The sequence below is a fragment of the Scophthalmus maximus genome, chromosome 13, assembly GCF_022379125.1.
Source record: "Scophthalmus maximus strain ysfricsl-2021 chromosome 13, ASM2237912v1, whole genome shotgun sequence".
NCBI lineage: Eukaryota > Metazoa > Chordata > Actinopteri > Pleuronectiformes > Scophthalmidae > Scophthalmus > Scophthalmus maximus.
The window spans coordinates 5272501-5296177 of NC_061527.1; the positions used below are offsets into that span (position 1 = coordinate 5272501).

The 23677-nt window shown below is 44.7% G+C and overlaps 1 protein-coding gene and 1 long non-coding RNA gene across 2 annotated transcripts in view; both read right to left on the bottom strand.

Annotated features, from left to right (window-relative positions):
• Nucleotides 1-8022: 8022 nt before the first annotated feature.
• Nucleotides 8023-11709, bottom strand: c13h1orf52 (chromosome 13 C1orf52 homolog). The gene is made up of 3 exons (XM_035647432.2): nt 11289-11709; nt 10037-10247; nt 8023-9537 (listed from the first exon to the last, which is right to left on the bottom strand). Exons 1-3 carry the CDS (start codon nt 11577-11579, stop codon nt 9383-9385), a joined length of 657 nt encoding a protein of 218 aa, XP_035503325.1. The 5' UTR covers nt 11580-11709; the 3' UTR covers nt 8023-9382.
• A 21-nt stretch (nt 11710-11730) lies between these two features.
• LOC118318099 overlaps nt 11731-23677 on the bottom strand; it is a 29609-nt gene continuing 17662 nt past the window's right edge. The window contains exon 4 of the long non-coding RNA XR_004795625.2: nt 11731-14718. This is a non-coding gene — a long non-coding RNA (uncharacterized LOC118318099). The remainder of the gene's footprint in view (nt 14719-23677) is intronic.

The following is a 23677-nucleotide window of genomic DNA, read 5'->3' on the forward strand; positions in this document are numbered from 1 at the left end:
GAGTGAGAGCACCAGCCCCTGCATTGAAATTCAACACATATTCGTCCCTGAAATCTGGAATTAAATTCACACAAGCACCGAGCCAAGACTCCAAATTACCACCTTCACTGGGAGCTGTGAAGGCATTTCAGCAAACAGCGGTGAAAACAACTCTCATCTCGGGGGGGGGGGGGGGGGGGGGGGGGGGGGGGGGACAGAGAGAAATGTTGGTCTCAGCAAGAAAGAATAATGAAGATGGTGATAACCTCACGGCGCTGGATGGTCCGTTACCTCTTCACGAATGAGCCGAACCATGTATGCCATGAGGAATTTGTCCTTTTTTTCTTCTATCATATGGGTTCATCTTCATCATTACCTGCACACGAAGGCCAATTCTTTTTTTTTACCCTCCATCCCCAAAAAAAGCGCACGCAGCCCCCCGTCGAGATGGATCTACGCCAATTATGGCACTGACACTTGTATCTGGAGTGTATATCTTGAGTAATCCTCCGCGTCTTTGACCTTGCATCTGACCCCCACTGGCCCCCGCTCGCGGCAACCGGGGCCGCGTTTCTGAGAGCGCAATGAAACATACCTCACTTGAACCTTAAGCCATTTGTTTGCTGTTGCCTCTGCGAGGAATGTGCAAGAGGATGAGCTGCTGAAAAGGCTGCAGTGGGTGTACACACACACACACACACACACACACACACACACACACACACACACACACACACACACACACACACACACACACACACACACACACACACACACACACACACACACACACACACACACACACACACACACACACACACACACACACACACACACACACACACGCGCGTTCTCCAACTTAATCGGAATCCATTATTAACACTCCTGGCACAAAGGTGGTCGTGTTTCATAAAGTACAATCAGTCAGCCCATGATTGAGGGCATTTATTTTCAAGTGCCATTCATCGACAGGGCCCCGACGTGCCACTTTCAACCCCCCCCCCCTCCTCCTCCTCCTCCACCAGCAGCAGCAGCACCTCCTCCTCCTCCTCCTCCACTCCGCTCAGTAAAACATGATAAGCATCTGTTATTGCTCTGCAGGAGCCGTGTAGGCCCTGACGCCTCGGCCTGCCTCCGCGACTCACTGACTAGACCCTGTCTGGGCAGTTATTTGCAGGTCAAAACCTGCAGGCGGAATAGTGTCTGTTTGTGTGTGAAGGAGAGAAAAATGGAGGAGGTAGAGAGGCGGGCGCGGGGGGGGGGGGGGTGTCAGGGAAAAGACGTACGATGCATCAGGATGGACACAAACGTTCGGATTGTAAAGAGTTGTTGGGCACACCTTCTGCAGGCCATGAGCGATGTCCTCTGTTTTTGGACTGACAACAATAAATGAGTGCAATTTTCATTCTGGAAATGTTTTGCATGCCTGAAGAGGAGATGCCGTCTCGCGATATCCAGCAGAACCTGAGGTTACGCGCAGCGGGTGCGCATGATGGATTGTCGTACGTGTGGAAAGAGAAAACGCGGTGGAATGAAACTCAGCACATCTCGGCATTTGCTGTACTCAAACGTACAATTGTTGGCGGGAACCTACACTCTGCTTGTGTTGCGGTTATTTTAATTAAGAGATTTTCAGCACAAAAGATGAGCTATAGAATATGTTATATTGCATGTTCATCTTCTCTTATGTTAAGTATAGCTCACATTAATTGTTATCCGAGCTCATAGTCATATATGGATCTAAAATTAAAAAGACACGTAACAAGATGAACAAAGATTGAAGTGAACACAGAAATCAGCAGTTGTCAGTTGCATGCTGACGGAAGTTTGTCTCCATTTTTCTTTCGCTTGCCTTCACCAGTCACTTGTGTCCTTTGTGGAGGCCGTGGCAGAACATCTGCTCAGCTGGCCTCCTTTCAGACGGCCTGGCCTGAGAGAGTGTATGAGGAAGAGAAGTGATTGTGTGTGTGTGACTAGGAGAGAGAGAGAGAGAAAAGGAAAGTGGGGAGAGGATGTATATGTGTGTGTGTGTGTGTGTGTGTGTGTGTGACTAGGAGAGAGAGAGAGAGAAAAGGAAAGTGGGGAGAGGATGTATATGTGTGTGTGTGTGTGTGTGTGTGACTGGGAGAGAGAGAGAGAAAAGGAAAGTGGGGAGAGGATGCTTGTGTATATGTGTGTGTGTGTGTGTGTGTGTGTGTGTGTATGTGTGTGTGTGTGTGTGACTAGGAGAGAGAGAGAGAAAAGGAAAGTGGGGAGAGGATGTATATGTGTGTGTGTGTGTGTGTGTGTGTGACTGGGAGAGGGAGAGAGAGAAAAGGAAAGTGGGGAGAGGATGCTTGTGTATATGTGTGTGTGTGTGTGTATTAGTGTGTGTGTGTGTGACTAGGAGAGAGAGAGAGAAAAGGAAAGTGGGGAGAGGATGCTTGTGTATATGTGTGTGTGTGTGTGTGTGTGTGTGTGTGTGTGTGTGTGCGTGTGCGTGTGTGTGTGTGTGTGCGCGTGTCGCGATATGGGGCTTTGCAGCTGTTGGGGCTCTCCTCCTGCCCATTGTTCCTCTCTCTCTCTCTCTCTCTCTCTCTCGGTCACAGCCGGTTTATGGGCCTTCCCTTATTTTTTTTTTTTTTTTCAGTGCACACCGCAACTAAATTTACGTCCTTGGACACAAGCCTTTCTCAGGGTATAAATTAGGCTGGATGATCGCTGTCAAGAGTAGCGTTGCCGAGGGGCCTGCTGCTGCTTTACGTTCCAGAGTCACGTTATTGTCATGAGCCATTCACTCATATTTTACTACTGAAGGAAAAAGAAAAAAAATAAATAAATCTAAAAGGAACTCTTATTGTGCCCCCACTGCTGCATTTGTATTCACACCGCTGTCTTGTTAAAGATCTGAAAGTTAGTCTTGAACAATATATCTCGGTTTTGATTTGTTTTATTTGATGCAAGGATTTCATCTTTTAATTTTTTGGGGGCATTTTTATACAGAGGGTTCAGTTGTATCGCCAGAAGTTAACTCCCGCCAGGGTGTGACAGCAATTTAAACAGTAATTAGATGAAACTCTTCATCAAAAAGAGTGCGGGTTAATTTAAGTCGTCTTTTTTAACAAAAGACATTAAAGGTATAATTCAACATTTCGCGGAAGACGCCAGGAAGTCTTTGACTTCCTTTGCTAAGAAACCCCTGAAAAACTCTTGTTTCAAATCTTAATTCTAAGGCTTAGCTAAGATAGGGAAACTGCTGGCCATAACACATTTCATATAAAATGTCTACACTGTGTCCACAATCGTTTCCACCCATTCAATCTTCAGGGTCTATGTGATATCATGGAGCGTAATATTTGATGTGCGAGTTGGTGCGAGCGCGCGTGAAATCCTGTTGCCGGGAAGCCAGATAAGCTCTTATCTTGTTAGATACGAACCTGACTGAGATAGTGGGACGTTAAACCGAAATATCCTGTTTGCTCTTGTTCGGCTGAAACATCTGTGAGCAAAATCAAAACCAAACAAGGCCTTCGCTGTATCGCAACTGGAACAAATAAGGCCCTATGGTCAGACCTGGTCATTTTGGCCATTTAAAAACACTGAGAGGTTTTTATTGTGAAACTGTGGCCGGTCCATCAAAAGTGACCCAAGAGGAGTTTGGGCTCAGCCACACGTGATCAGATCACTCAGGACGGGAAAAAAAAGTTGACTTCTGAAGCACATTCCGTGAATCAAATAAACTAAATTCGAGCAGGCTAACGCATCCATTCTTGTTTATTTTTGTATAATGTACTTGAAACTCGTGACTGCGTTCACTTTACAACTTTTACTTTTAGCTGCCGGAAAGACTAAACTTAGAATCACGTTAAAAAGAAGCTACACAGAAAAATGAAAGCAGAACATCTGCCAATCTACTATTTTCGGAAAAGTGCCCGGGAGGCTCACAGATCTCACCGAACTCCTGTGATAAAGATTAGAGAAATCTAATCAAGCTGCAACTATGAACTCGTTTTATGAGCAATTATTCTGTTGTTTTCCTTTTTAGAAATCTTATTGACACCAGATCATAAAAAAAACCTGCCAAATGATTATGATAAAACAACACAACAGGCCAAGTCACCAGTAGGTGCGAATATAACAACATCTCGGTGTTGGAGAAGCTGTAAACCGAATATGTTTGGCATTTGTGCATGAAGAATATATAAAATAAGACGATGGATGAATTGATTTGGTTCAATTAGAAAAAACTTTGACCACACAATCAGCTGTGTTGCAGCCATCAGGGATCTTCACTGAGGAGGATCTCTGTGTGTGTGTGTGTGTGTGTGTGTGTGTGTGTGTGTGTGTGCGCGCGCACGCAGACTTACACGACTCACTGTACCGACAGCACAAGGGTCAAGATAAGAGAATTCACACAGATAGTATCTCCACTGTCACTGACCAGCAGCCAGGTGAGCTGACCGCCGCTGACCCCACACACACACACACACACACACACACACACACACACACACACACACACACACACACACACACACACACACACAGCGTGGGCTGTCTTGTGCGTCTCCTCCACGTCCTTATCAACAGACGACCTCTGATGTGTTTATCACGACGGGAGGTCAGACTGCTCGTCTCTTTGCTACTGTTCTCCATCGCCTCGGAACGTTCCTCTCCCCGAGCGCATTTATCACGCGATCAGGCTGAAAATGTTCCGCTTTTTAAAGGTTATCTCTAAGTCCATATACTGTGTGTGTGAAAACTAAACCACTGTGTTCATAAAAATAATAATAATGATGATAATAATAATATAAATTACTTAATTTGAAAAGTTACTCTAATTCATTTTACTGCGTGAATTCCATCAAAGAAATATTATTATTAATTCATATTATGCTTCAGATTTTTAACATTTAAAAAACAAATATCATTCACTGTCCTGTCGGGCAGTTTATCTCTTTTCATGAGCTTTCCGCTATCAAGCAAAAACCAAAGAGCATTTATGTAGTTAGTTTAAGAAGGAGGAATATTTTCTCAACCCTGTGAAAAGGGAACATCATGGTTCATCTTGGTGTTCTGTCTTTCTGGCATTTTTGTGGTATAACCACAAATCTTAAATCTAATCCGCTCATGTATCGTTCCTATACGAGCTACTTTCCATCGGTGCAGGCAGACCTACAATTATGTCAAATAGACGCGCACACATACGGGAAAGTTATACAGAGCAAGACATTTTAAAATAAAACTGTGTTCAAAGGTGTTGTGATATGCATTTTGAAAAAGCTGGAATCCTTTTGTTTTGTCCTATTCACTTTTGTACTGTTGATTGCAGCTACATCCATGACTTGTCATGATACCGACGGACGCAGCTCTTTCCTGAACATCTGATGAAACTGTGCAGATGTTCTCGGGTGGCACAGACGAACTGTGGAAGTGGAACGTCAACTTCAAACGAGGGGGGGGGGGGGGGACTTTTGGAAATATGCAGCTGCAATCAGGGGCCAGTGTACCACAATGTGACTGTAAATTACAATATTATATTACTGTCCGACCGTCATCTGGTGTGAGACCAAGAGAGTGGAACCTGTGGTTTTATGGACCGTGGCCTTCTTCGAGCCATGAGGTCACTTTGATCTATTTTTTCTTTTCCTCCAAAAGATATGATTTCAACACATGAAGCACACACGCCGATAACATGCTGTTAACATGCCTCTTACCTGAAGTGAAAGCTCCGATGTCAGGTTACAGGGGTCCGTCTGTCTCCAGCTCCACACAGGGGTTGGGGGTTTTTTTCCCCTTCTTTTCTTTCTCTGCCAAACATCTGTTTCACACGATCGGCCGGAATCGCTGGTGTGAAAAGCAACTGTTTGCCTCTAGAAAACATCCAAGAGGGAGCGAGGGGCTTCAGAGGAGTCAACAAGTCAGTCGAGTGTGTCCACAGGGAGCCGGGAATCCCCAAAAAACCTGATGCAGAGAGGAGAAGAAGAACATTTCATGAACTCTCATCTTGGCTCGGGGGGAATGACGACGTCGGCCCGTCGAGCCAACGCTACAGTTCAGACTGAAATATCTCAACCACCAGCGGACGGACTGATTCGGAATTTCGAGCTGGCATTTTCGTGGCGACTCCATGGCGATTCCCATCGACATTGGTGATTCCCCGATTTTTTTCCCATACCGCTACCATCTCATATAGGGAGATCTTTCTGGGTAGCGTCTAGATGTACCTGTAGCCACAAAACGAAACTTTCATGGGGTCAAACGAAAGAAATCTGCCAATTTTCTTTATGTTTTCAATATGAGGGGTAGAAACAAAAGATATAGTTCCATTAGATCAGATTTGCCCCTCTCAATAGTGAATTACCTTTCAGTAATTTATGATTAAGTATTTATGATGTCACGAACAACAAGTCACTTGCCATTTTAACTTCACCAGAGCCCATTTTCGTGTGAGCGTGGAATATTGTCATCAACATGACTAACTAGTAGCTACCACATATCGAACACATACGACCCCCCTGGTCCAACTTGATTCACTTTCCTGAGATAAGATGAGTTATTCCTTCATTCGTCCCACAATGGGGACATTTTGGGCATTGCGGCAGTAGATTTGACAGAAGAATATAGAAAGAAATTTTAAAAAGCAATAGGTATGTACAAAATATAACAGAAAATATAAGCATGTTATGTGGAAAAATGCGGGGCCTTTATGTGGGCCTTTTTTTTGTCCAACGAACAATTATTATTTTAGCCGTTTGGCTCCATTCAGTGAATTGCAGACAACACCTGCAACACTTATCCCGAACTAATGACATTCCCATCATTAGGTTGATGAACCTGGTGAATATCACTTGCTAATAATTCACAATACAGTAACAGTGAGAATGTTAACATTCTGAACTTAGCGTTTTGCTCAAACTGGCTGTGGACTTAGCGTCTTGTAAGGCAGCGGAGAGAGAGCAGGTATTGGCGGTGGCCCCCCGGCAGCGCCAGACAACAGCCACAGCCACATTTACATACAAGCTGTGACATTTGGTTCGGACTGTGTGAAAATGTCATAAGTCACGATAGCAGCAGCTGTAGGCAGCCAGCTCCGTAAAGATCCCTGAATACTGAATGGGCCATTAGGGGGCCTCGACCTTCCAGTAAACGTGTCACCGTGATAAACGGCTACTGTGATGGACACTCGGCCCCCGAGGTATATCGTCACACTCTTTCAATTAAAGTTAATAAGTCATAAATGTTCAGACAAGCAAAATCTAAACCTTAAAAATTTAGAAAAAGACATTTAATGAAGCAATATTCATCAGAGCTGTGCCATGAGTGTACCAAGTGTAACGTAAAAACCAAGATGATCTTTTTCATGAAGTGAAGATGAGGTCAGCCATGTCTGACATCCCGGTAACATGATCTCAACAGTACGAGGAAGCTACGGTCCAGGAAGACGGTAACAACTTTTTCACTCATTTCTGTGAGTGCTTTGCTGTGCAAAAACACACACTTTTCTGGGAAAATTGCGCAGCTACCGGACTGAGAGTCTGACAGGGAAGATGTCTTAAACATTCATGGATGTGACCCCGCTGGTCAGCGCTCATTCGATTGGCTCAGAGAGAGGGAGAGAGAGGGAGAGAGAGAGAGAGAGAGAGAGAGGGGAGTCATTTGTTCGTAAATATGGCTGATAAAATCAGCCTGCGGCTCTGCGGTGCATGACCAGGTACGCATTTCAGACAGGGCCAGGCACATACCTGGAGGCTGGAATTTAATCAGAAGCACATTTACACTATTTCATGTCCGCCCCCGATGACAGATAGGCCGGGAGTTCCTCTGATCACTAAACGCCTAAAGTGCTTTTTCCTTTTTTTCACCCCCGCAGTTCTTGGAAAAGCATTATATTTGCTCACAAGTGAATTTGGGAATGTTGGTTTCAATTCTCTGGACTGCAACAATGATAATAAAAAAAACCCATCTTGTTTTCAATGAATGTGTTCAACGGTGAGTTTGTCTGGAACAGCAATCGACCTCCATCTTACAAAACATTCTTCCAATGACTGACAGAGCAGCTGCTCCAGTAAAATATCTTTTATTGCCTATAGTGGTTTTTGACGGACAATATCTCGATGAAAACAAAACTACAAAAATGATCAATATTCAAATTACAGAAACGTAAAATGGTACAATGATCCTAATAGTAAATACACATGGAGCTGATTTTATTTTTGTGAGCAGATCCGAGGAGTTTTGTAAGACAAGGTACATGAGACTGAATGAACAAGTCTGTATGAACAGAGTATCTCAAGAGAATTGAGATGAGACAAATTTCCAAATCGAAGATCAACACTCCCGTTCCTCAGAATCTCAGACCCTGGTTGTGATTTAAACATTTGAACAAAGTGCAGCAGACTTCGACATTATTAACATGAAGGGAGTGGATTCTAGTGTAGCTGAAGGGCGCCACCTAGTGCCCATCATTGTTTTTTTCACTGAAGACATTTTGACACGTCACAGTAGGAATAACTAAAACTATAAATAATGGTTGAATAACATTTAGCTGCTTTGGTTTCAGGGGTCCTGGTATTATAAATGCAGACTAACTGTCACACTGTCATGTAATGACTCGGACACTTGAAAACAACATAACCAATTATTAATATAATTAGCAACAACTCTGCTTTACCTACTGTCAGGAGTCAACATGTCAGGGGTGAAAAAAAAGGGATAATTTCAACATATTTACAGTCTTTTGAAAAAAAAAGTTTCTGTATTTAACACAACACAAGCAGTCACAGTTCAGCGGTGGATAGATATTTAGCAGAATACATGACTAACCACAAACACGGATCAGCTAAACCACCGCAGCAAGATGTCATTGTTTTTTTTTTTTTAAAGTAATTAAATTAAATAGAGAAAACGCCCCAGGATTAATGTTTGATGTATCACAGCAGGCTAAAGCCCTCATTCATAGGAAAACTGACATGTTTTACTTTTTTAGTTTCGCCTTCCTTTGATTTTCCCCAGGGATCCTGGGACAAGAGCAACGGCGTAAAGCTGTGACTAGTGACGTCCCTCAGCTCCGTGTCTCTGGAAGACAGCTGGTGAGTAAACGATGGCTTTAAATTTGGACAAGAAGTTAACAGGGATTTGTCAAAAATCCAAGTTCTTAGGTTGAAATGTTTGCAGTGAGACTGCACTATATACCGAACCCCACTGATATAAAGCTTTTCTTTCAAAACGGTCAGACAAGTCATTTGAACACAGAACAAAGACTATAATATTGCAAATTACAACAAGTCAACATATACCGTGGGTAGTAAAAGGGCGGCTACCGACGTGACCACTTTTGCTAACGTTGGTGAAAGTTCTCTGCAGAAATAAAAATGTTTAAATTAGAATACTACTACGCCTTGTCGCAGGCAGCTCGGGGGCCTCAATCGATCTTTTGCCTGAGGATCCTCTTCTCTTCCTCGACGAAGTTCTTGTCAGAGGTGGCTTGTCCCATGTCCCTCTTCCTCTTCTCCTTCTGCTGGAAGGTCTCCACCCGACACCTCTTGGCAGAGGGCGACGTTTTCTCCGATTCCTCATCTGATCACCAGAAGGGGGGTGGGGGGAGGGGGTGGGGTAGTTGGGGGATTTTAATGGTGGGGTGGGGGGGGGGAGAGTGGAAAATAATGATTTATTTTTTAATCACTCGAGAGCGCACTATTTCTAAAAGAGACAATAGACAATAGCATCCGAGCCAGTGCAAGTCTTGTGTTATTTTTTTTAAAGCTTGGGTTTGGTTTGTGATTTTGTGGCTGCTAACATTCATTTATTCGTGGTGAAACTGAAGTTGTGTTTTTGCATTTTTTGGTACCTAAACAGTTGTTCATGGGTGGGTTTAGGTCCATCCAGTCGCTAATCACAAATGCAAGAACACAGATCATTTACTTTGTGGTTTTAGTTGGCAAAGGGGGGGGGGGGTATACGCAGACCTCCGCAAAAATCACATAAACCTTATTGATGTAGTCTGCTGGGAGTAGTAGGGGGAGAGTAAAGTAATCATTTCATCAGTTTATCAATTCTGACGCCCCGCAGGACTGACCTGAGTCTGACGGTTGCTCCTCTGCGGGCAGGAACTGGGCGTTGCCGGTGTGAGGCTGCGGCGCGTCTTCCCCGTTGTCCTCGTACACATTGGACCACTTTATGGCCATGTCCATGCCCGGGGGAGGGCCCTTCTTCCTCTCCGGCTCCGCGGTGTAGCTCTCCGGAGGGGGCACGGCGTTCGTCTTCCACGGCTTGAACTCTCTGACGGGCTTCGGGGAACGGAGAGAAGCATAATGCAGAAAGTTGGCTTGGAGGAATTAAAAAAGTTTAGAAAAAAGCAACGAATCTACAGATTCCTACAAAAGTGCTGAATGTTTCGTATTCTGCCTGTTTGTCAATCAAGCTATAGTCTATAATTGTTAGGCACACCTGTATAGTCTAATGCAAGTGTTCTGCTATAAAGTCAGGCTTCATGGCAACCATTATGCTTAGCGTTTATAACACTGTGATTGAGGTTTTTTATGTTTCATAACTGGGGACATACTTAGTGGTGGAGTTGTCCTTGACTGTATTACATGCAGAGCTGTTTCTAATATTCTGCCCCCCTCGTGTAGGGAAATAGGGGGGAGACATAACAAATAGAAACATCTCAATATGATTTGCTTTTCAGAGGAATCATACAGATCTGTACATGTGCACTTTTAAGTTAACATTCTTTGCACTACAAGTAGTCGTATACTTGAGCTCTAAGTGATTTAAAGATATTCATTTTTTGCAGTGAAACTATTTTTCTTATTTGCCGCTAGTGCCATTTTTTGGCTGTTGCTTTATAGTTGTACTGTTTCTCAATGTGCCGTAATGAGTTCATAATAAAGTGGCACCGCTGCTTTTATGACATTAGTCTGGCATCATTCGTGTTTTATAGTCTTTAATCGGGTACAAATAGAAAAGATTAAAACTATAGTATGGGTGTTACTAGCAGCATAATCGCAATTCAGACTGAGGATCATGATTCTTTCTATTGTTTTCAATCAACTAATCAATTGAGCAGCTCATGAGCATAAAGTGTGTGTGTGGGGGGGGGGGGGGGGGGGGGGGGGGTCAGGAGGGGCCCCAACAACAACCGGGCCCCTCAACCCTATGCGGCCATGCTGGTGACTGTAGATGTGTATGGAATTTTATAAAAGGCTCAAACACGGTGGTGACTGTAAATACATTAACAGGATTAACGGTGAGTGTGAATCTCAAAATATATCCTAAAATCTCCCAGAATACACCTCGGTCTACTTTGGGGTGCGCTCGTTTTCTACCTCCTCCGGAGCTTTGACGGTCAGACTCTCCCAGTCTATCTGCTTGTTCAGCGGGTTGTAGAGGAACGCGGGCTTGGACACGGACCTGAACAGCTCGTCGGGTCTGGGCAGAGGAGCTCCAGCGGCCGCCCCCCGGCTGCCGTGCTGCGACGAGCCGGCGTCGCCTCCCGGCGCGTCTGTCCCCGCCTTCGTCCTCCGACCTGCCCGCTCGTCTTCCGAGTCGCTGCTGTCGCTCAGATCGTCGTAGCTCGAAAAGAAACCCAGAGAGCCGGAGCTCTTCTCCTCGGACATTGTGCCGAGGTCGCCTGTTTCCTGGGGAGTCGAAGTGAACACGGCGTGAAGATGAAAACGGAGCCGCCGAACCTGGTGCAGTTGAGTTCGTGCCGTCGGTGTCTACTCCATTTTGAATCAGCCTCCCAAACAGTCGTAAAGCGGGAAGAAAGTGTCGTGACGCATTGACGTAAAGGATGTTTCATTAAAGGAGCCGACCGAGTAATAAAAACCATCAAACAGTTAGTAATTCTACTATCATTCTACAAAACTAAATTAAATTGAATTAAATTAAATGTTTAAATAAATTAAATGAAATTAAATGTTTATATGAATTACATTAAATTAAATGTTTAAATAAATTAAATTAAATATATTTTCAATTGAATTAAATTAAATCATTTAAAAAAAATAAAATTACAAATAATAATAATAATAAAAAATAGAATAATTTGATACTGAAATCATTAGTAAGGAGAAAAATGTTTTATTTTTTGCAATGGATTGTGGATTTATGATCATTCTTCCTCCAACATCTGACTGTATTGTTATTTCAGATCTTAACCTGTGGTCAGATTAGTGGACTGTTTCAAGTTCCCAGAAACTTCCCTTTTCTTTTTTTTTGCATCCATCCATCCATCCAACCATTATCTGTATGGCTTACCTGTCACCTGCTGAGCCATGGTTAAAGTCAGTTCAGCAGATGCTCTTTCAAGCCCCACCTGCATTAAAGAATCACAAACACAAACTGTTGTATTTTCACTGTTGTTCTTGTATCTTTTCTTGAACACTTTTTGGTGTCAGCGCATCATCATCTTGAAACAAGGGAATTCTTGCAGTGTTTTGAAGACGCCTAAGAAAACAAATATATACTCACACTATTCGACCACTAGATGGCAGTGTGGCCACACCAGTGAAACAAAGAGGCCTCTGAGGAAGTGAAGGACCTGAACTTGAGTGGCACCCCAGTGGGGGGAATCATTGTCACCCCAGGTTTGCAGATTAAATGTCAACTTTAAACTCTTAATAAACCTAGTCCTCAAAGCACAAATTGATTTTCATAGCATCAATATAGTCTCTAATAGAATACGCCTGCCTCTTAAAGCTGTTCAATCTCCCAGGCCTCCTAACAAACACTCCCACCACCTTCCTTAACGCTTAAGGTTCAGACGTCGATGCTCCTTCCTGCCACATCACTTCTTCTGATGATTCATAGCTGTTCAGAAAACCCAACATATTAAAAGTCTTTCTTGTTTGTTAGTCAGACTAAGAGGGGGCCAGCATTTGCCCCTGTGCGCAGGTCAAAAGCCCACTAACATGCACCAGATTGACAAGGAACCATAAATCCAAGAAATATACTGCCCACGCTGCTCTATAATAACAACGTGGATGCTTTAAATAAGGTGTTTTTGCATTTTTTTTGGTAAACATGAGGTCAGATATGCACAGAGATTTATTTACTGGACGTCCAGTCTAAACAGACCCTCAAGGTGAAGTTCATGTGCAGGTGAATTCTTTTTCAAGTGTGTGTCTATAAGGAACATCAGCACCAGCTGCAGCGGCAGTAGTAACAGAAGAAATAGGAATAAAGTACAAAATAGTTCCAAAAGTGGGCAATACAAGTAAAGTAGGACAACTTAGGGGGTGTTGCTCCACACTTATGATAGATTGCTGACTGCCTGATTATACCTTTTGTACCAACATAAACCTTTTAAAAAAGATGACTGGGGACATAAATATGTCTAGAACAGGGATGAGTGTGACTGCTGGGGTGTATTTCATGCTATTACAACCCCTATTTATCCCCAATGGGAGTTACACTGGTCACCATGTCAAGCCGAAGGCTGGCGAGTGAATATACAAAGATGTCTTTTCTTTTTGACAGGGAAATCTCCTCTTCTGGAGCAAATGGTAAAGACAAGAATGTTGAATGTGTCTAACTTTCAGTTAACAACCCGCTCTCTGAAGTTGTATTTCACATGTTAGGTCTCAGATTTGCCTTATTGTTACATTTCATGCAACCACTCAGCAGTGGCTAAAGGAAGTTTCATTTTATCACTTAAGTCCTTATGAAAAATCCTGAAACATCTTGAAAAAGCGGTAATAAATGTGACCACAATGGAACAGGCCTTTTCTAACCTCGCCACCACCTTGCACTGCAATTAGTTTGGTATGGTTAGCACAAGTAACCAAAAACACGTCACACTTATAGGAACGTGCTGGGGAGTTAAAAAAAAAGAAGAAAAAAAAAAGAAGATAAATGGGCCTAAAAGGCGAAATTGAAAACCTATTAAATATGTCATGTCATATGTAACAACAGCCAAATGTTCCACAGGGGTCATTGTGGATAAGTAAAGTAAATGTGTAACATATGAAATGCTAATAACAAGCATAATCTGTATTACTGAATGATTGATTGTTCTCAGTTTTAATATTCCTCCTCCTTAAAACCAGAGGAAATTAATCTGCTGATATGCTACGATAATTCTACTTCCCCCACAGTAGAATTTCTCGTATTTCCTAAATTCAGGATGTGGCATGTCAAGAACAGGAAAGAAGGAATGCTAGATTTTTAAAAATGTTTTTCCTCTTCCATGTTTTTCTTTAGGTACATAACCTTGTAGTGACAGAAATACTATCTGCAAGGACAGCGTGAGGCTCCATATCCTCCCGTTGGAACAGAAGTGTTCCTGATTGATGCACGTTGGGCTTTTTTTCCGATCATCTTCTCGGTTTGCTTGGATTTCCCCAAAGAAAAGAAAAGTGCTCCTCCCTTCGATTCTCCTCAGAGGCTGACGCCGGCGTGAGAAATTCCCCTTGGAGGCGGAAAGCCGCACCTCTCCACCCCACGCCTCTGTTTAATCTACTGTAGGCCGCACATGATATCGGGGACGTCTTCATTTCACCCGGCTCAGCCTCGACGCCTTCCACTCAGATCAGAACACATCTGTGGCGGTGCTCCGCGCAGCAGTGGGTGGTTCTCTCGGCTTCGGCCGCGGCGGAGCCGTGGGCGGATGTTTTCTCTCGTTCTTTTTGGTTTTCCTGAGACAAATCAGGTGTTTCCGAGTATTTCCTTTCTTAATGCTAATTGTACAAATCCTGTTTTACACTCAGCGTAATGAAAACCCATGGTCAGCATCTTGAGGTGGCCAGAGAACACCTGCAGGATGAAAAAAAGAAAAGAATGGTTTGGTTATGTGCTCATAAAACCCAGATGGAAGTGTTCATTAAATGTTTTGTCTTTGTTGTTCCATTCGACAGATAACAATGATATTGCATCAAAGTCTCTTTTGGTACAATCCAGCTGTTGATCCAGTCTTCATCTGTAATTTCTACCTCGGTTTTAATCTACATTTTTACGCTGTGACTGGATAACAAGGCTTGATAAGGGAAATTGCTGAAGAATGAACAGACCGCATTACTGCTTTTCACTTGGAGTGTCTTGTGTGGTGTTTGACAAACAATACGTCAAAGTAGTAGCCACTTAGGTGACCTTTGACCCGAGGCCTGTGGTAATGTGGTGAAATGACACAGGAGGCAGCGATGCATCACTTTCAAGATCTGCCCCGCTCACAAACACAGATTGTAATCTCAAAATGACGTATTTTAGTGTGGCAGATTTATTTTAAGACATTGTTTGTCTTGTCCGAAACTTTATACCAAGAAAGGTCACGACATTCCCATCAGCCTCACCTGTACTCTGTGTCGACTGATGATTATACGACGTTAAAGTGCCACACTAAGACGGCGAACACGATAAACATTAAACATTATTTTGAACTCAAAGCAGCTCTGTGGCCTCACAGAGTTGTAGACTCCCGTTGTATCAGTGAATATTGGCCTTTCAAATCTGTTCACCAGCATAACAACAACTAGAGACATCATGCTGTAGCTGGAGCTGTGAAATTGGACTTTATGTACTGTCACAGTTAAAATTAAAATTGCAGCCTTTCATTTTACAGAAAGTCTTACGCAATGTGCAGCTACAAAGAATGAAAATAATCACGATAATTATGAGATCCACCTCAGCCGTCAGAGCCGCACCTGTGGAAATTAAGCATTCATACTCACATTCTCTCTCGGCATTTATCAATGTCTATAATTTCCCCCTTAATCTTCTTTTCCCATCTGTCTCTCCTTGTGTATCCAGCGCTAATAAGAATAACTGTAAAAAAAAGAAAAGAAAAAAAAGAGACCGAGGTGGAAATTACATGTGGTATCATGACTGCTCATCCCCCCCCCCCCCCTTTTTTTTTCCTACACTAGAAGCAGCTGTTGGAAGTCGAGAGGCAACATTCATGTTAAAACATGCGTCTTTATATTTATTCACGTTGAGCATACATGCATGAGTAAAATTTACATTTTCACTCCCTCTCTCTGTCTCTGTCCTTGAAAAAACTTTGTGCCGTGTCCTCAGCTCTCCATGCTCTTCAGGCACGTGCACACCTTTTCCTCTGGTCATTTAACACTCCGTTTTGTTTTTGGTTTTTTTAAACCTGCGCGGCGGCATTCTCCGGCCCATTGCGTTGACTCGAGGCTCTGTTTGCACTGCGGCCTGTCGGGGCTCGTGGCTGGCGGCCGGAAAGGGATCCAACTGCTGTGGCGGGAGGAGAGAAAGAGGGGGAGGGAAAAAAAGAGAAAGAGAAGAGACAAGAGGGGTGCTGGGAGGAGGGGTGTGAGATGCGGGTCAAAAGGACAGTGTGCGGGCGAGCGGGGTGAGGTGTGGTGCGGGTCAGGGTGAAGGTGTCGGGGGAGGGGGGGCGATCATCCCCATCACATGCTCCGCACGGTGTCCCGCTGTGCAATGGCCGCCGGCTGAGCACACACAGCACACTCAACCCCGTGCCCTGAGTCCGTGCAGACGCCCCACACGACCGGGTTCACTCGCACAAGTTTGATAGGGTTAGTCAGGGAGTTCGTAAGACAGGACATCTCTCTTTCTTTTTTTCCCACCGCTCTCCTGCTTGGGGTGCGTGGATGTCAGAATGATAAATGATTACTGCATGAGGTAACCGCACTGTCAGCTTTTGATTACGGCTTGTAATTGTCTGCATGTTTAACTACGTTAAAACACGCAGAGGAAAAACTACAATGGGGGGGGGGGGGAGCCTCAACTAACCCCAACCCTTGTCCCAAATATTAAATATTTTAAAGTGCATCCGCAGCTTGTTAACATTTGAACAGATGTCTGCAAGGGATTTCTCTTTCTTCCCATTTCTTAATTGAGGTTTTCATCTTTTTAAAGTGATGGGGGTGCCATCCCTCCAGACTTTTTAAATCCGTACTGTCAGATGAGCTGTCCGCACGATTAGGCAGTCCACTCTTTTGGCATCCTTTGGCTCTCGGCTATCCATTCTTCTAGTAATGCTGTTAGTGGTTGTCCGATTGTGTGGTCTCAAGTTCTCCCCCGGAAAACCTGTGACGACGATGTTCCAGATGTATGGGCAAGCTGTTTGTTCCAGAGGAAAGGTAGTATTTGGCCCTGACAATTTTGTTTTTTTTAACACACTGAAGTACGGCAATTCCGCTCAAGAGCTGAGAGCACATTTGTTTACACACGTCATCAGATGCAAGCGAAACCCCAACCCGTCTTTTCTGTACCAGAAGGGGCACAAAAAAATAACCGGAGACAACCCTGCGGGCGAGATTCAAGGCTGTCTGCGAAACAGATTGGTCACCGCGCGGACAGGCCTCCCCAGTCTGTATGTTCCGCACATGTCACAGAAGAATGCTTTGAGCCGAGGCCAGCAACATCTACGTTTTCGAAGGCATAATTCAAATGGCCCCATTCAGCTCTGTCTGGCAAGCATCGCGTCGACCAAACAGGAGACGAGCAAGGGGACGTTTGAAAGTGCCTGAACACCGCCGCCGATTCCAACCCGTGCACCTGAACAGCTTTTTTTCTTTGTTCAGACGTTAATAAGACAATACCTGAGGCGTTTGTCCTCAAGTCTGGATCAAGGGTTAGAGTTTCTCTGCTTTCCTGCCGAGCAGTAGGTGAGAAGATTAATACCACATAGCATCTGTCCAGTAAATATATGGCCACAGTACGGGCGTGTTTCCCAAAGTTTCAAAAATATTCCTTTAAACATTAACTTGTATATAATTCTTCTGCCTTTGAGGTGGCATGATACTGGCACTATATAGGAGCGATCGGAAGGTTTGGCCTGTGTGCTCTCCCTGCCGTCTGTTCCCGTGCCAGTCCTTCTCCCGCCGTAGGTCGTCTGTGTGACGGGGGCATGCGTGTGAAGGGATTTGGGGCGCACGTTTCACACCTTGGGGGCGGCTTGGTGGGGGGCTGGCAGCGGGACCGATGCCCCGAGCCGCCCCGGTGCAGACATGGTTTACAGATCAAAAGGGGGGTAATCGCTGTTTTCCATCCAGTCCCACACTCCACGTCCTCCTCCTACACCCTCTCCTCCTCCGAGTCCCTGGAGTTGTTTCATGTCCCCACCGCCGGCGGTTCCTCCTGCTTCCCCTCAGACAATCTGAAAAGTTAAACTCCGTGAAACGCACCTCGCCCTCTCGCCCGCCTGCCTCTACGCGCTACCTGTTCCCCCCCGATGCTCGCGGTGAGCCCTGAAGCTCGGGGGTTTGTGGGATTTTCTGACCCATTAGCTCTGCTCAGTCGAGTGGAGCAGCCTGCAGATTCCTTCCAGCCAAGTTCATCAACCCAGCCAGCGGCTGCGACTGCGAGGTGATAAGAGAGAGAGGGGTGGGGGGGGGGGGTCCGGGCCATCGGACCCTGCCGCGACTTTTTGTTCAGCGCGAAATGAGATGAGGAGGAGCAGGAGGAGGGGAGGAAGAGAAGATGCGGGTGCTAATCGAGGGGCCTTGCGGATTGGGTTCTGCTGCGGTGGGACGTGGGCAGCGGGGGCAGCGCTGCACCCTAACGCAGTGCAGCGTATTTAACGCAGCTTAGCAGCGTAGTTACACGAGTGTTAACGCCTGTCAGTTATACGGCCGCTCGTCTCGGCAGCAGGTGTCTGTTTGACCCTGGGTCTAATGTGCAGACGGTGTCCTGTTGACCTGGACTGTTTGAAGGAATACGCCGAGCAGCAGCACAACGTGGGGAGAGGGGCGACACCTTTTCACACCGACATTCTCAGAAGGTTTAGCGTTGACCCGAAATGTTTAAAAAGATGACGGTTGCTCCCATCACATGTTTTCTGACATTTGAGCATTGGGGTTGTCGTTTTTTTTGGGTACATATTTGAATAAAAAAAAAGTCTAAAAGGCTTAAAAAGGTCAATAGTTCGAAACATGGATGCTCGTGAAGCCTAATCATCATTATCTTTTTTGAAATTTCCTTCCGGGCTGTTTTTTTTCTTTTTAATGAATGACTCCACCCAAAATCCACCTTCACAGTGTAGAATCGTCGTTGCTTGTCGGCACCAGAGGTCAAAGAGTTTGAAGCCTGCTCCGTCTGTGGAAGGCAGCAGCTCAACAGCAGATACAGACAAATCGAGAAAGGATATGCTCCGGGAGCATTCAGTTGTGCAGCCAGAAATCAAACCAGGTCGTCATTCTACGCCTTCTACATTGACCCATATGAGCAGTGAACTGTCAGCCTTAATCATAGCTGACATATTTTTAGACTTGCTATAGAAGGAAAAAAGCACAGGATGATTAATATTGACAGCAACTCCTTATCTGTGCTTTTCAACCATTGACAAGTTATGGTTATAGTTAGGCAAATTTAACTACTTGGTTAAGTTAAGGGAAAGATCAGTTGGTAGGAAATGAGATGCAAATAACAAACCCTTAAAGGGGCACTAGGCTATTTTTGTGTGTATGGTGTGGTCCGCACCATTTTTCTTGTTTTCAATTGACATAGCCAGGGCTGTGCTGAAAAATCTGAGCACACACAGACCCTGAGGAAATATTCCCTGAATTTACAAAAAGTATATTGGATTAAAAAATGACTTCCCCTTTAAGTCAATGTTTTATACCCAACCACCCACCGTGACCTCCTAACTGTAGGGAGCTATAGGAACTAAAGGACGTTACGCTACTTACACCCTTGCTTCTCAGACACAACGGTCATAAATCGCATGTCCCCGTCAGGGAAATCTAAATATACCAAGAGGTTTTTTTTAGGCATCTGAACAATCGACCAGTATTTTGGGACGAGAGGGTGTTCGGGAGGTGAATGTCTGTATCTGTCCGCTGAGAGTCGGCAACCACCTGGTCACGTTGATCCATCGGAACTGTTGTGAGGCCGAAGCTGAACTGACCTACAACCTTTTCAGGGCGAACATTTCAAAGTCTGCAGCCAGTGATTCTTAAAAAGTCGTAAATATTTAAGGTGCAAAAACTCAAAATTTTCATGCAAAGGCTTCTGTTTTAAACAGAGGACAGAGGACACTCGCGCACTTCCATCCAGTCGGGATATTCACGGGGTCCCTCTGTTGGACACTCACAGGAAGAACTCGGTCGAGCCTGTCAAAGACACGAGCAGCAACAGAGCAAACCTCACAGGTCAGCAGAGCTGCTGTACAGCAGGCACAGTATGCGATGTGCCGGTACTGACGCATTCGATTATTATAATTCAACAAACCTGCGTCAGCAGAGACCTGCCCTCTCTAGTCCACTCCTGAGTCGGGCACTGACAACAGACCCAGAATTCAGACAGAGTAAATGGCAGCACCGTTAAGAGAAGGGGGCCAAGGTGCTGAACAGATTAAATCTCGTCCCCCTAACGGGAATATTGTCAGTTTCCGGATTTGTTTTGACCCATTTCTGGACTCTTGCCTCCGAAGGGCCGTTCACAAATGCGCACCTTGTTTATCTTGGCTCCGGAGCTATTTCTGTTTGAGAGAGAAGGGGGGGGGGGGGGGGGGGGGGGGGGGGGATAATGGGGTTTAACAGATATAGCTCTGATCAAGTGTCCTTGTCTCTGTGCTGCTCTGCTTTTTTCCAAGCTTGCAACTTGCATCACATAGCAACCTTTCAGACAGTCATCTTGTTTCGTTTAGGTGCACTCCCTTTAATTTCGCATTATTTTCCCTTGTGTTCTCCAGAAGAGAGTTTGCAGTCAGTGTGCAAATCCACCAGCAGGCACTTCACAGAACACGAGAGGCACAGATAATGGCTGGATTCCATCATTGTGTGTGTGTGTGTGTGTGTGTGTGTGTGTGTGTGTGTGTGTGTGCTGTTTTTAACTCGTGCCACAGGCTACTCATTTGGGAGGAAATTGTTCACAGATCTTCACTTGATCATTGTCTCGATCAACAAAGAGGTTTCTTTTCCTCTTTGGACTTTGTCACTTCCTTTTTCTTTCAGTGTGCGGGAGTTTTTTTTAGTCTCGTCTCATCATCGATTTCTGTCGAAAGAAGATTCAGGTGAATTCTTCAGAGTGACTGTGTGACTGAATTGTCAGTCTTGAGAACTTTCAGGGTTTCACTTTTTAGTGTTCACACATGAAAGTAAGTGTCGTTCTTCTTGTGCAAAACACGAATGTCCAACTATTTCTTAAGGGTATCTTTTCAAAACCAGCGGGATAACCTGAAAAATGCCTCATTATCAAGCAAAATAAAAAGATAAGGAATACTTTTTCTATTTTCTTTTCAACTATTTCTAGAGTGACTGAATTTTTAAAGAAGGAAGGAATTGGAGTTTTTATACTAGAAGCCATTGGATTCTGTTATGTCTGGCAGTCGTTTAGAGCCTTTATAGAGCGCATTACATAATATACAGTAACCACAGCTGACATATCCTCCGTCTTGGCCGTTGCAATGTTTGGGTTTCCATCATGTCCTGTGTCCAGCAGAGCCAGTCGGCTCAAAACAGTCTGGAAGTCATGACCATTTTGACTTCAGGGGGTAGCTCAGTCTAGACTGCATGGGCAAATCTATTCTTTACTCTCAGGATGGCAACAGGATGTGTTCCCAGAATTCCCAAAACTCCAGCGGGAAGATGAGCCACACATGTTCACATCATCCAGGCTTCTTTCCACGAAATGGATCGAGACGCGTGGTCGGGTGTCCTGCCGGGTCACGGGAACTGAGCAGTTTAACAACGACTGAACACCTCAGGGCTGTCATGTTGGAAACTTGAATTCAGAAAACCTCTCATGGATACCAGTTTGCATCCCACAAAGCTCTCTGAAAAGCTCTCATTTCAACTTCACTAACGTCTTTACTGGTTCTGTGATATTAGAAAAAATCACAATAAATGTCATAAGTGCAATAAACCAGCTACAGTATACAATAATATAACCCTAACCCAACAATATCAAATTTAAAGCATAAGTCTGTATAGGATCTGCTATATTGGTAAGTCTGTCCCTCAGTATTTCCCCTCGTCTGGGGCGCTCAAACCCAATCCCATTTTTTCATTCTGTAAATGTCAATTAAAAAAAAAAGTCCCATTTAATTATCTTATTTTAATACCTTGGAAATTTGCAAATTCAGCTTGGGACTGTCAAAGCAGGGTAAATCCAAAATGTGTTGGGGATTATTTTTTTTTTAAGATATGGACGGAACCATATAGAAATAACTATGTATCAAAGTCACTTGGGACATTTCCTTTTAATTTCGAGGATTCTGTTTTCTATCGAAACGTGATGTAAGAGGCCTCTTACTGCGCCACTGATTGCATTTGACTTCAATGGGAAATAATTTGATGAAAAAAACACCACTATGGGGGAGATTCTTGCAAACCATGTCTACCGAGAACTAGCTACGAGGCAGACTGTTTGATTAAGCTCCCCGGAGGTTAAACAATTAAACAAGTCTTTTTATCTCAGAGCACTGACCAGACTCCGCCATTCACCCCGTCAATCAGGGCTCTTCCCCCGGATGTCTCTGATTTAGGCCCATTAAGGAACCACATGACTGGAGTCCTTTCAGCCAGTTCACTCACACTGTAGGAAATTGTTAATCTCCTGTCCTTTTTTTTTTTTATCCAAGAAGTGACCTAAGACTTTTTCTCTCTCTTTTATGTCTATGTAATGCTGCCTGCTCCTGGCAGCCTTGACAGCACAAACATATGCAGCAATGACGATGGTGAAGTCTTCTGCTGCGGGCCAGCCACACCAAACCCGGCCGTAGCGCCGCGAGCAAACACACGAGGTAGTGATGAGCGTCCATCTGTGTCTTGGAGCCGGGCTGTTTAACCCGGTGTCCCGGCTGACAGGTGGCAACGCTTCGCCCCAGGGGACGGGGGGGCAGCGGGGCAGGACGCCCTGGGCTATTTTTTGCCCCTGGTGACAGTGGACGGTGACACGGGGGCAGCTGATGGACAGAGAAGTGTCTGGGCCGAAAGTAGACGTGACATGCACGGAACAAAAGGTCCCTGCCGCCCAGGAGTTGCTGGTGAGAGGGACACACGGGGCCCGGTGTGTTTACAGGAAGTGGGATTTTACTTTTACAGACAGACTTTTTACAACTTTTGAGGGTGGATTTTTTTTCTTTTCTTCTTCTTTTGAAGATGATATAAGCACATTTCTAATATTAACAGTGTATGAAATGAGTACGTGCGTGTGAAAGAGGTCACTCACGGTTTTCCTCAGACGTTAATGAAGACCAAAACCTGAGCTAAAAGGATAGTGATTGGGATTGCATTTATCAGATACTCAGAAACGCAACCTTTTGAACTTCCCCGTATCGATCCGACAATCCATCCATCATCTGTACCGCTTTATCCTTTGGGGTTCGCAGAGGAGCAGGAGCCAACCCCCAGCTGACACTGGGCGAGAGGCACGGGGTACTGTACATCCTGGGCAGGTCGCCAGTCTATCACATATAGAGACAAACAATCGTTCACGCTCACATTCAGACCTACGGGCACCATATCAATCCAAAAGGGCAATAATATATGTGGGCGGTTTATATATAGCTCGTTTCCGCTGCCCTCAAGTGGCCGTAAATGTGGGCAGCTACTGCAGGTTTTAAGGATACGGATTTCTCTCAGTTTGGGAACCCCCAAGAAAGACTGATGTGTAACGGTTTTTATAGGGTTTTTTTGTACTAAAACGAAAGGTCCGCGAGTTGAATTTGATCTCTTCTGTTGCGTTTTTTAAGCTCAGATGTTGAATCTTGTCGGCTCCTTGCCTGCGTCTTCTTTACTTCCGCTCTCCCTTGGGGGTTTGATTGTGGAAAGCAGGGATCACAGTG

What these genes read in the sequence shown, in the direction of transcription:
- c13h1orf52 (XM_035647432.2), bottom strand. Translation starts at nt 11,579, where the DNA reads ATGTCCGAGGAGAAGAGCTCCGGCTCTCTGGGTTTCTTTTCGAGCTAC. An exon ending in CCGTCAAAGCTCCGGAGGAG is followed by an intron (nt 10,248 to 11,288) that starts GTAGAAAACGAG and finishes CGTTCCCCGAAG; the next exon opens with CCCGTCAGAGAGTTCAAGCC. An exon ending in GGAGCAACCGTCAGACTCAG is followed by an intron (nt 9,538 to 10,036) that starts GTCAGTCCTGCG and finishes TCTGGTGATCAG; the next exon opens with ATGAGGAATCGGAGAAAACG.